The sequence below is a fragment of the Marmota marmota genome, unplaced genomic scaffold (assembly GCF_001458135.2).
Source record: "Marmota marmota marmota unplaced genomic scaffold, marMar, whole genome shotgun sequence".
Classification (NCBI taxonomy): Eukaryota; Metazoa; Chordata; class Mammalia; order Rodentia; family Sciuridae; genus Marmota; species Marmota marmota.
The window spans coordinates 7,564,263-7,577,737 of NW_026000101.1; the positions used below are offsets into that span (position 1 = coordinate 7,564,263).

General features: G+C 33.6%; 1 protein-coding gene across 7 annotated transcripts in view; it reads right to left on the reverse strand.

Moving 5' to 3' along the window:
* Nucleotides 1–13,475, reverse strand: part of Fsd1l (fibronectin type III and SPRY domain containing 1 like) — a 51,668-nt gene that overhangs the window by 13,949 nt on the left and 24,244 nt on the right. For 4 of the 7 annotated variants that reach the window (XM_048783267.1, XM_048783270.1, XM_048783272.1 and 1 more), the window contains 4 exons: nt 12,275–12,373; nt 8,332–8,461; nt 7,657–7,689; nt 281–381 (listed from right to left, as the gene is read on the reverse strand). In XM_048783267.1, the coding sequence (XP_048639224.1) occupies nt 281–381; nt 7,657–7,689; nt 8,332–8,461; nt 12,275–12,373 (363 nt within the window). The remainder of the gene's footprint in view (nt 1–280; nt 382–7,656; nt 7,690–8,331; nt 8,462–12,274; nt 12,374–13,475) is intronic. The other 3 variants (XM_048783268.1, XM_048783269.1, XM_015492230.2) reach the window with 3 other exon arrangements.

The following is a 13,475-nucleotide window of genomic DNA, read 5'->3' on the forward strand; positions in this document are numbered from 1 at the left end:
TCCCTGAGTACAAAATTCTTCAGAATTTTCTTCCTTACCAACCTCTCAAGGGTTATGCTTATATTAGGAATCACGAGTAAGTTAAAATAAGAATTTTAAAAGTATGACTAATGAGTAAATTTCAAAAGCCCCCAAGTAATTAAGCTTCAATAGGGATAAACCTCTGCAAAGATTCATTCAATACACAGGAAACTGCTCTAGCTCTGAGGAGTAGAAAATTTATCAGTGTGGCTGTGGTGCCTTTAATTTGAGACTGTTAAGAGTTATTGTTTTATCCTACCTAGCACTGTGTATGATTCCCCAGTGAAACGGTCTCTGCTGCCTCTTACTGCTGGTGGCCTGGAACCTACGGATGTCCGTTTGGGGGATGGTGTACCACTTCTATATAAATAGGAAAAAAAAAGAAAAACAAGTATTTTATGTTGGAAATGTTTCATAAATTAAAATTACATATTATGGAAATAATGTTTAAAAATATCTAATTATGTTGCAGAAACAGCATCATTTAATTTGAATTATTATTGAAGAGAACTGCCAATTATAAACATTCAAATGTAAGAAGCCATTAATACAAAGCAGGCTGAAAACACTAATGTCATGCAGACTGAGCAAGATTTATACAAAGAACACACAGTTGAAATGAGAAACAATGCCAAAATGAGACAAGATTTACTGAAAGAAAAAAAAGCAAGAAAGAAATTGGGTTACAGCTTATATATTTGTAATTAAATTTAAATAAAGCAAAGTCAAGAATATACCACAATGAAACCCATCATGTTGTAAAATTAATATGCACTAATAAAAAAAGCAATGGAAAGCTATATTTCTTATAATCATAACTAATCTTTTTTATTAGCAGTAGGTATTTTTGATCTCGATCTTTTCTTCTTAAAAAGAGAAAAAGCACTTGTACAAATCCATGCACAAGCTTATCAAGTATTATAAAGCATTTCTGCTATTAAAAAATGACCTCTTCTATCAAATGATGCATTATGGTAAACTAGACAGGATTAGGCTTTTCACTAGCTCTAAAACCTCCAAAAAGATTAAAGCCCGAACATGTTTTTAAAATAATATTTAAATATACCAAATCATTGCATTTAAAAAGCAATAATTTGGGGGATAAGATTATGATAAAGTTATTTAGGGGAAATGTATATTCTTACTACTAAAAAGAAAAAATAAGACTTTTTCAATATATTTGCATTAGAATTTTTCTTCCTAAGGAGAAATCAACTTAGTAAATTTTAATAAGCTATCAAATAATATTGTAATAAAAATCCCATAAAAATGCAAAATAAGAATAAAGATATGATTTAAAGTCATTTTACATGATTAAGTGACTGCATTATGCATTACTTAAATGTTGTCAATGTTAGCAGATTTATTAAGCAGTTTCAGAGAATTAAACAATGAATTCAGGACCACTTTGTCTACATTCTAGTAAATGATATTAAGCAGCACTTTATACCTACAGCATTTACATGAGTTGGTTTAATTCTTCCAAAATGATGTTAAAAGTTCTTTTTATAAAGATATTTCTTTAAAAAGATACTTAAGTAATTAATTATAAATTCTATTTGAACAGACAGCATGAACTGAGGTGATTAAGGACAGGTAGATTAAAATTTCTCTGAAACTTGTGCTCAGGTAGGCGGTTAGTAGTTGCTTCCTATTGGGAAGGGAGAGAACAAACATTTGATGGGTAGAAGAAATCTAGAAGTGTTTTGGGGACCTTCTCCAAAACAGAGGATACAAATAAATAAAAAAGAAGAAAAATTTATACCCATTATTCTGAATAAATACGTTTTAATTTCTTAAAGTTTGATTTAACCAGGTTTTCTAAGATAATACTTATTATATAATATTAAAAGTCATTACATAGGACACAGGGATTTAGGATAAAGAGAGAGAGTCTTAAAGGAAATGCCCACTAGCCATTGACATGCAGAAAGCACAATTGTCAATCTTGAGCTACATGCCCTTGGCCCATGCATGTTAAGGAAATGCACAAGCAAAGGGAAACTGGTGCAAAACTGTGTAGCTCCACCCTGCCTCCACCTCTAGTTCATCCCCTAGCACTTGCCCTCTAGAAACATGAGTGACCCACACTAATGGGTTGCTGTCTCTCCCTCTGGAGATAACCCACATGCTCCCTAGGAATATTCCTTGCTTTACCCCAAGGCATCTCTTTTTTGAGACTGCTCCCATTCTCTCTTAAATGTGTTATCTACTTTCCAAAATAAACATTTGTATATGCCTTTGGGGGGAGGTGTCATTAAGTAGTAAGAAAGCAAATTCTACATTCTGTCAATGACATCTTAAGTTGACATTAAGAAAAAAACACTGCATCACAATTTTCTTTCTGATACTTTTCATATAAGCTAATCAAGAATGTTTAAAAACCTTCCCAGCTATTCCAGAGGTTGAGGCAGAAGGATCACAAGTTCAAGGCCAGCAACTTTGTTAGATCCTATCTCAAAAAATAAAAAAGACTGAAGATGTAGCTCAGTGGTAGAGCAACTCTGGATTAAATTACCAATACGCTCCCCAACACACACAAAAGACCTTATAAAAGGTCTTGTGTATTTTCAAGTATTTTATCTTGAACTAAGGAGAAAAGATAACAGTCATTTCCTCTGAATTTTCTTTTAAATGTAGCATTATTTTTATCTTCTGTTGGGGGACAAAGTATTTCGAAGTGGGTAGTTTTCAAACCATGTCCTGAACTATACAGATGCCACAGAGGCTGCTACAGGACTCTGGAAGACACCTGCTCTAGGGCTCCTTCCCTACTTGAACCAGCAATCCTCTTCTCTTTTCAGCTCAGGCTTCTGGAAACATTTCATTTGAAAAAACCACTCTGTTGTACACAAAAAGGGGAAAAAAAGTATAAAAACCACTGTTTTTGATACATCAATAGAAAGACATAAGAAGAGAGGGGGTCAAAAATAAGACTGGCTTAACATGGTTTGTAAATTGTATCAAAAACGTTTAAGTCTTCAGACTATCTGTTTAATGAGTTTAGTATGATTTACCATTATTCTTCAAAAGTTCATTGAAACCACTTATCTAAAATGAAATTCTCCTCTAGAAAAAAATGAGTAGTCATTCAGGATAGCTCACCAAAAATTGCCCAATTCACAAAGTCACCAAAATATTAATTGCACATTAATCTTCCTCCTTCCAAGTTAATTCAACTCTGAATGTTGATAATTATGTAAAATAAGTAGTTTTAATTAATCCTTTCCTTTTTTGACACCAGGATTGAACCAGGGGTGCTGAACCACTGAGTCACATCCCCAACCCTTTTTATGTTTTATTTAGAGATAGGGTTTTTCACTTAGTTGCTTCAGACCTTGCTAAATTGTTGAGGCTGGCTTTGAACCTGAGATCCTCCTGCCTCAGCCTCATGAGCCACTGGGATTACAGACATGAGCCACCATGCCTGGTTTAATTAATCTTAATTATAAGTATTTATAGAAAATTAGTTTTGTAACTAGCTCTTCATTATATCTAACTCCACTTCAATCCCCAGTGCTTTTTAGTAGTGGTGGTACTATCCTTACACTTAATTCATAACTACAACTGTTTTTCAACTGAGGGATGGAGCTAAAAAAAAGTTAAGAAGTTTTGCTGTGGGTAAGAATCAAATGAAAGACGATGAGAGGTTAGAGTAAATGTGTAACTAGGGATGAGGAGGAATTAAATAAACCAAACCAGTGGTTCTCAATTTTGGGTATACATCAGAACCACTTGAGGAACTTTTTTTTTTTCCCTTGCTGTGATGGGAATTAAACCCTGGAACTTGTGCATGCTACACAAGCACTCTTACCACTAAGCTATACCTAGCCCACTTGGGGAACTTTTAAAAATGCAAATATCAGGCCTCACCTCAGATTTTGCTGTTCAGTAGGGCTAGGGGCCACTGAAGTTAATAAATACCCCACTTAACAAGGGGCAGAGATGAAAAGGGTGATGTTGAAAATATAGCTATTATACAATCTACTATATTGGGCCCTTGGTACATGGCTGCTATGGGAAATGATGAAACAGTTGAGTAGCTGATGGAAAGGGAAGTTAACAATTGCCAGGAACCATCTCTCATTTCTGTATCCTCAGTCCACAGTAGGTGCGCAATATCTTGACTAAAATGAATGCAAACTAAGGAAGTGGAATATGTGATATTATTAACTAAGGACTACATAACCTTTCCTGAACCATAGACCTGAGTTGGAGAAACACAGGGCTTTGGGATTTTGTAATAAATTATCAATCATCAACTGAGAAGGTGCAACAAAATCAGAAGCAACCAGGAAATCTTTTTAAAATACAATGACAGGGCTGGGGCTATAACTAAGTGGCATAGCACTTGCCTAGCCTGTGTGAGGCACTGAGATCAATCCTTAGCACCACATAAATAAATAAAATAATTTTTAAAAAATAGGACAGTTTCCCTTCTCAGTTAGTGGGCCCAATTGTCTGCTTAGAAGAAATATGCATTTTGAAAAATATTTCCCAGGTAATTCAGAGTGACAAATAGCAAAGGAAAGTCACAATGTATAAATAAACAAAATTTTTACTTAGCACTGCTTCAAAATATAAGAGCTCACTTGATAGCCAGAAAAATGTTTTTTAAGAAAAAAAATTGTGACTTACCAGTAGTAAAGAAACAAAGGGAAGCATGGAGAAAAGAAAAACAGTCGTAACTATTGAGAATGGCAGTTGAGTTTCAGAGAAAAGTTAGAGGGTTACTCTTCCATTGCTGCATTCCAACTCTAAGTACATTTTTGCAAGAGGTACAATAGTTATTAACATCTTAAGTAAAAACATGACCTCCCACCTCGCTTCATAAAGGTTCCTTGGGCCAAATTATTTTACAGTTTCCCAAATGTTCTTTCTGTTATCCAGTTCATCTTGTTCACTATTATAAGATAAACTTAGCTCTATTCCCCTACTTCAAAATCAACATGTACTTCCATATTATCTACAAATGATTTAGTCCGCCTTCCTACCCTTCTCACCCTAGAGAGTATTACACAACCAAATGTACCAAAGTGTTCTTTAAACTCACTCAGTCTGCTTAAGTGTTTTTCCTCTTGTTGTTCCCCACTTTCACTGCAAAGCTGAATACCACAAATTCTCCCTCTTCCCCAAGAAGCAATTTAATACCATTCCTTTAGTAAAGGTCTTCCAAATCCTACCATCTAAATAACTTTTCCTAGCAATCTAGTCCAGGCCAAAATCCTTTCATACTCAATCACAGGCAATTACACAGGCTTTATGTGACAGGATTTGCAGGGGTAGGACAAAGGATAGGGTGGGCTGCCCTTCTTATACCAGACTTGGTGCATAGTTAGTTAGGGCATCATGATTTCTACAGGAAGTTGCAATTTCATCCTCTTCCCCAACGGTGAGCTCATGGGCTATTTGCATTCCTAGCCTTGTCACTCTATTCAAAGGCCCCCCATGGGAAGGAAACCCTATACTGAGATTCTTTTTAAATACCTTCAGGAAGACCTCCTTAAGAGCAAATAAGGCGGTAAGGACCTTTCACTTAGTATGTTTCCATTTTTAACCCTCTTGTCCCTACCTTTTTAGCTCTCAAGTCCATAAAGCAGAAGTTTTCTATTTGGAACCTCCTGGCAGTGAGAAGACCCTCTAACTGTGATCTGGGTTGAGTCATTGGACCTCCAACTAGTGTCATTTGCTGGGAAAAATGGAACACTGAAGGAACCCACTCATTCCTTCATGACTTCTTACTTATCACCATAAATCAGCAAAAGCTTGACTTTCAGTTTGGCTCACTGTCCTAAATGAATACCGCAGTACCCGAGAACTCTGGACATCTTTCCCCTCTGAACCCTTTTATTCACATTTATCCTTACACATGATGTTTATCTTGCTTTTTTTCTGCAATCTTATCTACATGAGTTAAAGCAAATTTCTTGAGGCAAGAACAGTGTTTATCCCTATAAACTCCATAACATTCAGCACACATTTAACAGTGAACAATTATGTATGAAAAAATAAAAAAATGAAAGAGGGCTGGGGTTGTGGCTCAGTGGTAGAGCACTTGCCTAGCACGTGTGAGGCACTTAGTTTGATCCTCAGCACCACATAAAAATAAATAAATAAATAAATAAACAAAATAAAATTTTTTTTTTTAAATGACACCATGTTTTTTGTTTTTTTTTTAAAAAGTAAATGAATATATGTAGTTTGAGCAGCTCTAATCCAAAAATCTGAAATGCTCTGACATTGGAAACTTTTTAAGCACCAACATAATTACAAATAAAAAAATCCCACACCTGAGCTCATGTGACAAGACACAGCCAAAATATAGATACATTAAAAAAATATTATATAAAATTACCTATGCACATATATATATATATAAAGGTATATGTGAAACATAAATGAATTCTGGATTTAGAATTGGGTCCCCACCAAGGTATATGTGAAACATAAATGAATTCTGGATTTAGAATTGGGTCCCCACCAAATATAATTAATTATGTATTTGCAACTATTCTAAAATACAAAAAAATCTGAAATCCAAAGCACTTTTTGAGTCCCAAGCATTTCAAATAAGGGATCCGAACCTGTATAACATTCCGGAAGTGGCCTACATATAAAATACTTTTAAAAGGAGAAAAGAGAGAAAGAAATATAACCTGCAATGCTAAATACAAAGCAGTCTAAAAATCGTCCAAGTAACCAAATAAAACTTTGTAAGACTATTAAACCCAACAGCATTTTATAATTTATAGCACACTGTGAAATCACTTTTATCAATAATGAACAAATAAACTGAAAAGTAGAGTGGAGGTAACTTTGAAAAGAGAATATATTCTGGTTTCTGGTAAAGATATATGGTATCTTCAATAAACATGTTATTAACCATGTAATTTGAAATTATTCATTTTTTTCTGACACTGTCCTAATAATTTCTGCAGTGACTTTTATTTCTTAACCTTGATACTTTGGAAGCTGCATGATTATTATAAAATACAGAACATTTCAAACTTGCTTCGTGTTGAATACAAATAAAAGCAAAGCAAAGGCTGGGGACTAGGATTGTGGCTCAGCGGTAGAGCGCTCGCCTAACACAGGCGGGACCTGGTTTGATCCTCAGCACCACATAAAATAAGGCATTGTGTTGAGTCCATCTAACCTAAAAAATAAATATTAAAAAAAAAAAGCAAGGGCTGGGATGGTAGCTCAGTGGTAGAGCACTTGCCTAGCATGTGTGTAAGGCACTGGGGTCAATTCTTAGTCCTACATATAAATAAATAAATAAAATAAAGGTCCATCAACAACTAAACATATTTAAAAAAGCAAAGCAATAATGTTAGATATATTTAACTCAATACAATAGGAAAGATGCCAGTTATAAATAAAGTAGAAAAAATAATTAAAGAAGACTTTAAAGCTTATTTTGTTATCTTTATACAATATAATCCAAATGATAAGCAGCACACTATAATGCTATAAATTCAAAACATAAGCTACAAAAATACAGACAGTCTACACAGAGCAATATTTTAGCTTTGAAGCCTGCTGCAGTGGCTTCTGTTTACTGGTTAAAAGAAAAAATTACTCAGCCAAGCTAGATATACTAAGTCCTAAAACTAGACAGACATAGATCATCACCTTGTATGTTTCTTCAGTGAAGTAACATGGACACTGTCAGATAAAAATAGGCAACTGTTAAGAGACTGCTTTACAAATTAAGTTTAACTTCTTATAATAAAATTAGATTAAAAGCCTGCTGAGGATTTTTAAAAAATTCATTGTTAGAACTCACAAAAATATTCATCTTCAGCAAAAACTTCCTGTGTAAAAAAAGAAAAAAGTTCCCAAACTTTGACATTATTTAGGTAAGTTATGACAATAACAAAAGATTCTTGAGCCTGACTCTTGGATTCACTGGGTTCCACCATCACAGGCAAGTCTGTGGGGCTTTTATAAACTGTAAAAGTTGTCATCTAATGCAGACTTTTAGGTGAGATAGGTGATAAGCCCAATATTCAGAAATTATTCTAGGAACATCTAATTAGTTCAAGTTACCGTATATATAACTTTAAGGAAATGGGATAATAAAATTTTTTAAAAGTATAAGGAGATTAGGAAAGAAACTAAGAAAAAAGTAATGTGAAAATGTTAATGACAGATTCATGTATTGACAAGCAATGTTATATTTTTCACTTTGGAATTACTAATGTATCATAAGTCATACTGGTATACAGAATAAGAATTTTAATGTTATCAAATAAGAACCAATGTACAAGCATTTATCCATATAACAGATTTAATGAGCTACGTTACCTGCCCTTGTTCTCTTTCCCTTTGATTTTACTTTCTTGACCTTTTCCTCCAGTAGGATCCCACTCTACCAAGGTATCTTCAACTTTCAGGTTCAAATGGGATGATGAATTATCCAAACTGAAATTCAGTGCTGTTCGAGACAATATAAAATATTATATATCTCCACTTTCTGAAGCACACCTATGAGCAATAACTTCTCTAGTCAATTGATTCAACACTGTATACAGAGAATAAAATTCAAATTACTAATGTTAACATTTAAAGTTCTCAATGATTAGGTTTTAATTTACAATTCCTCACTTATTTTCCATTATTCTCCTCTAAATATCCCGTACTCTAACACAATACAATGCAATGTTCAGGGCCTTCAATGTTCAGGACTGGTATTTCTGCTATTCGTTCTACAAGAATCTATATCAACACACAGTATCCTCAATTTCCTGTTATTAGAATACCCGATGGTTATCAATTGATTGTTTTGAGTAAATAGGAAGGGGAACTGGTAGGAATTAAGAAGGAAAAAGTGATATTATAATCACAGGGTAAAAAAATCACAGGGTAAAAGTCTGGCGCACACATGTCTTCTCTGACAGTATAATACTTAATAATTTCATACTTAAAACACTTCTTAGTTTCAAATTAAGATGAGTATGAAGAAATTGGAGGCAGCCTGGCAGAAGTGAGAAAATTGATCTAGCTGATAAATGATTTATGTGGCAAAGAGTAGAAGGGTGAAAAGTTCCACTAATATAAAAATAAAACAAAAACAAAAAACAAAAAAATCATGAAACAAAGTTATGCCTTTCAGATTATTTGGTATTATCAGGAAGTATCTGTACTATTCACAAGACTTGCTTAGTCAAACTGCTAATTTAGGAGATCAGTGCATTAAGCTTCCCTCTTTTAGAACTCAGGGAAAAGCATTGAAATGTATTAACAGCTGTACAATGAGTAGTTTCTTCTATTTTAAAATGTAATTTCTAGAAGCTCTATCTTGAAAGCTATCTATTAATCTGCTTCTGTTATATTTTCCTCCAAAATTTAAATATCTGATAATTATTCATTGAAGGAATACTCCTTACAATACATCTCACTTAAGTATATTACTTAATTTAGCTAAGGCTTCAGTGTGTCTGTGAAGTGTAAATCACCAAACAACAAAAAAAGCATATGGAGAGCCTGAAGTTTACCTAGTTAATCAAGAATCCTTTTATCCTCCACTCTATAAAGAACACTTCAAGTTCTTTGTTCATTGTCTTTATTTATAAAACCACATTCTCAATACAAATCTACTGACCACACAGCTTCTAGTAAATGTCATACTACACAAGGAAGTTAATAACTTATAAAACCTTCATCTAAACAGAAATAAATTTAGAGAAACTAGAAACAATGAAGCTTTTCAGTAAAAATGGAAATGATTTCTTAACAGGCAGGTTACTAAAAAGTTAGGATTAACACTGAGACTCTCAATTTCCAAAATGAACTGCCATTAAGAAAGCAAAGTTAACTTCTATATTTAAGTTATTAAGCAAGTCAGGCTACCTACATTGGCAGGAGGGTGAGGGTTGCTGGGGATTGAACCCATGGCCTTGTGCATTCGAGGCACTATCTACATTTTTTTTAAGAGAAAGAAAAATAGGCTTTAACTCTGAGGGTGCCATCAATTCCCAAGGGCTTATAATCTAAGGATAAAGAAGGTCTCCTAAAGTTGTTCCTTAATGTTTGTTATAATGAAGAAAAAAAGGGTCATCAGCAATCTGGAGTCAAGGATAGCAAGAAAAAAGTACTATCTTCAAACCACTCGTGATCAGACTTATCGAATAACACAGCATCCAAACAAGAAGGCATATAATTACGTCAAAATGAGTCCTATTGCTATGGGTAATTAAAAACAACAAACAAAAGAAAAAGAAAAACAAACAAGAAGGTCTAGGTTTCAATCCAAGAGGTATCATCTTTAATTTCTATTTGAGGGGCATTGTTCTTTTATTGAACCTCAGTAAAGTTATAGAGCCTCTCTAAGATAAGAAATAATGCTTCATTATTAAAAAATAAAGTCTTCTTTGAAAGTGAGATCCTGTGTCCTGGATAAGCCCTGTAATATACAACATATTGGTTTCCATATCTTTAAAAGTCTGTGAAAACAGGGTACCAAAATCAGAATCCAGATGTTTTATGTTTGTTAGTAGCTGCTTTCATGATACTATAAAATTATATCACAGTCATTACTATTTGAGGCTATAGAAAATTTTGTATTAACATAATATCATTTATCCTTACAAGGAAGTAAATGATAACACATCTTTAAAATTCTAGCCATAAGAAATATTATTACTCATCACTTTTGACAACTTTCTTGCCAGAACAAATATACTGAAGGAACAAATAAACAACATTCATTATTTTCCATACCAAGAACTATAAGTGGCAGGATATGAAACTTTGATAGGCCTCAACTATTTAATCTCCATCTTTCTTCCTTTCCCTTCAATCTTTGTCCACAGGCTTATTTCTATTGGTTGGCCAAAAAGGACTACAGCAGGTCAAATTAGTAAACAATTGTTTAATATGTAATTTTTAAAAAGTAGAACTACTTCTATGGAGCTCTTGTTCTAATTTGTAGTCATGCCAATGCTGTGAAAAATACTCCAGAAAATCCGTGACCCATAGCCATGTAAAATGAATTTTATTCTGTTACTCCCTGAAGATCAGAATCCATGAGTAGTGGCCCTCAAGGATACGTTTCAGTCTGGTCCCACACCTCAAAGGGTTTTCTCAACAGTAAAAAATGCTTCAAAGGACTAATCAACTTAGTCTCCCTCTACAAACCCCAAGGTCAAGAGTGACTAGTGAGATCCAGATATTGCTAAGAGAAGCAGCCAGCCCAGCTCCCATGAAGCCATAAGCCAGCTATTCATATTTCTAAATTTAGGGAATGTGCATAAAAATCAATAATTTACCACGTTTATGTCCAAGTTTGGTAAAGCATAATGAAAAGGAATAATACAAAGATGATGCTCCTAAGGGTGAATATAATAATAATGCAATTTTATTTGACAAGGGCTAAAAACAGCTCAAGTAATACAGAAAAGATTATTACCTGTAAGTATGACAATACTTTGGTAAACATCTCATTAAAAACCACAGTAACTTCTCAGTTTGATAACATGTAATTCAAAGTAATTGCATATCTTCGTTATCTGTAGTTCTCAAGTAAAAACATTTTCTAATTCAAACAAACTACTCAAATTACACCTATTTTTTAAGATATTTTTGGACATTTTTCTGAGTTGGTCTCATCAGTAATTTATGGACCGTTAGGGGCTGGAGTAAAGTACTTGCCCAGAATGTGTAAGACACTGGGTTCGATTCCCAGCACTGTAAAACACAAAATAATTTTCAAGCCTCATAGTTTGTTTTATTCTGATATGTTTTTATATCATCCTCCAAATCATATCAAATTTCTGGCATACAAATCTATTCAAATGCCATATAAACTAGAGGCCAATGGAAGCTCCAGGTTCCAAGTTCCTATAAAAATGTTCAGAGTTTAGTCAATTACTATATGTCACAATTGGGAAGAACTTTGGCATTATGGCCTTCAAATTAGTAAATGTTGCAAAAATTTGTGTTCAAATATGTTATACTAGGGTGTTTCCACTAACTCCAAATTACTCTGAGAGACTAGAATGACTTAGGTTCTTAGATGTTAACACTATCATCTCAAGTCTATGAGTCTATTTGCTCATATGAATACAATCATAAATGGAAACCACTACCATAGTCCTATTTTCCCTGCCTTATAATTCTTATTGTGGGGAAAGTCAGAGGTGGGGTGGTAGAGGAGGTGGGGAAGGAATTCAGCCACACAATGCTTCCTGTCACAAAGTCTTGAATAACTTTAGATGTTTCATGTTGTATAAATAGCTACTAATCTTACCTTTGGTCTCTAAGGTCACTGGATCAGAATATTCTCCAGCCACAGCCTTGTTACAAGCTCGCACTCTGAAATTCATATATTTTGAATCAAATTTTAAGCCTGAAAAAATGAAATGGTTTTCAGACACAAAATAAAGGACTCATCCCCCAAAATATTAGAATGAATTTTCAGACTTTTTTTTTCCTCCTTGGAAGTATCTCTTTATTTAAGGAAAGTATAAATTTATGTTAAAATGGTGATAATGCCTGCAATAAGAGGAATCATGATTTACCTATTAGTTTCTTCAGAAGAAGTAAAATATACAATTTATGATTTTCCTAATTCAGGGATAAAAAGGTACTCTTTTATGTGTCATGAAAAGCAGTACTTCATATAATGAGAGATGTCACAAATTTACAAAACAACACATTCGATTTCTGGAAAAGAGATGCTCTCAGGAATTTTTATATTTATGAAACACTGTGTTTTTTTGTTGTTGCTGTTTTTGTTTTGGTACCAGGGATTGAACCTAAGGTTGCTTCACCATTGAGCCACATCCCTAGCCTTTTTTATATTTTACTTAGAGACAAGGGCTTGCTGAGGTGCTTAGGGCCTTGCTAAGTTGCTGAGGCTGGCTTTGAACTCACAATCCTCCTGCCTCAGCCTCCCAAGGGTTTTGCCCCCAAAATATCTAAAGTCCCCACTATACTGGGAATATTTTTGTGTTTGTTTGTTAACCATTATTTTTGCATTATTAGTTTGTTTTAGTTATACATAATACTGAGGTTCATTTTCACATAACTGTACAAGTATGGAGTATAATTCTGAAATATCTTTCAAAACGTCTTTCAAAAGGCCAACACAAAAATTTCTAAAACCAAATCACAGTTCTACTTTAACTATCAACATTAAAGTAAAACTAAATAACAAAAGTGATAATATTTACAGTACCAGTGAATTGTGGGGTAGTGAGTACATCTAAAAAATTAAGAGCTTTTTTATATAATCTGAAAACAAAGGGAAAACTAAGTGTAACTCTTGAAATATTATTTTCAGAATACCGCTTCATATTTATTTTACATGTATCCTATCTTAGCAGGTTACAAATGTCCTTAAGTAATTAAAACAAAGGTTTTCTTGATATTTTAAAACAAATTTACTTCTACAATAAATATCTAAAAAATCAGCTTGGATAAAAAGAACTCAATAATTTTAAGCTTTA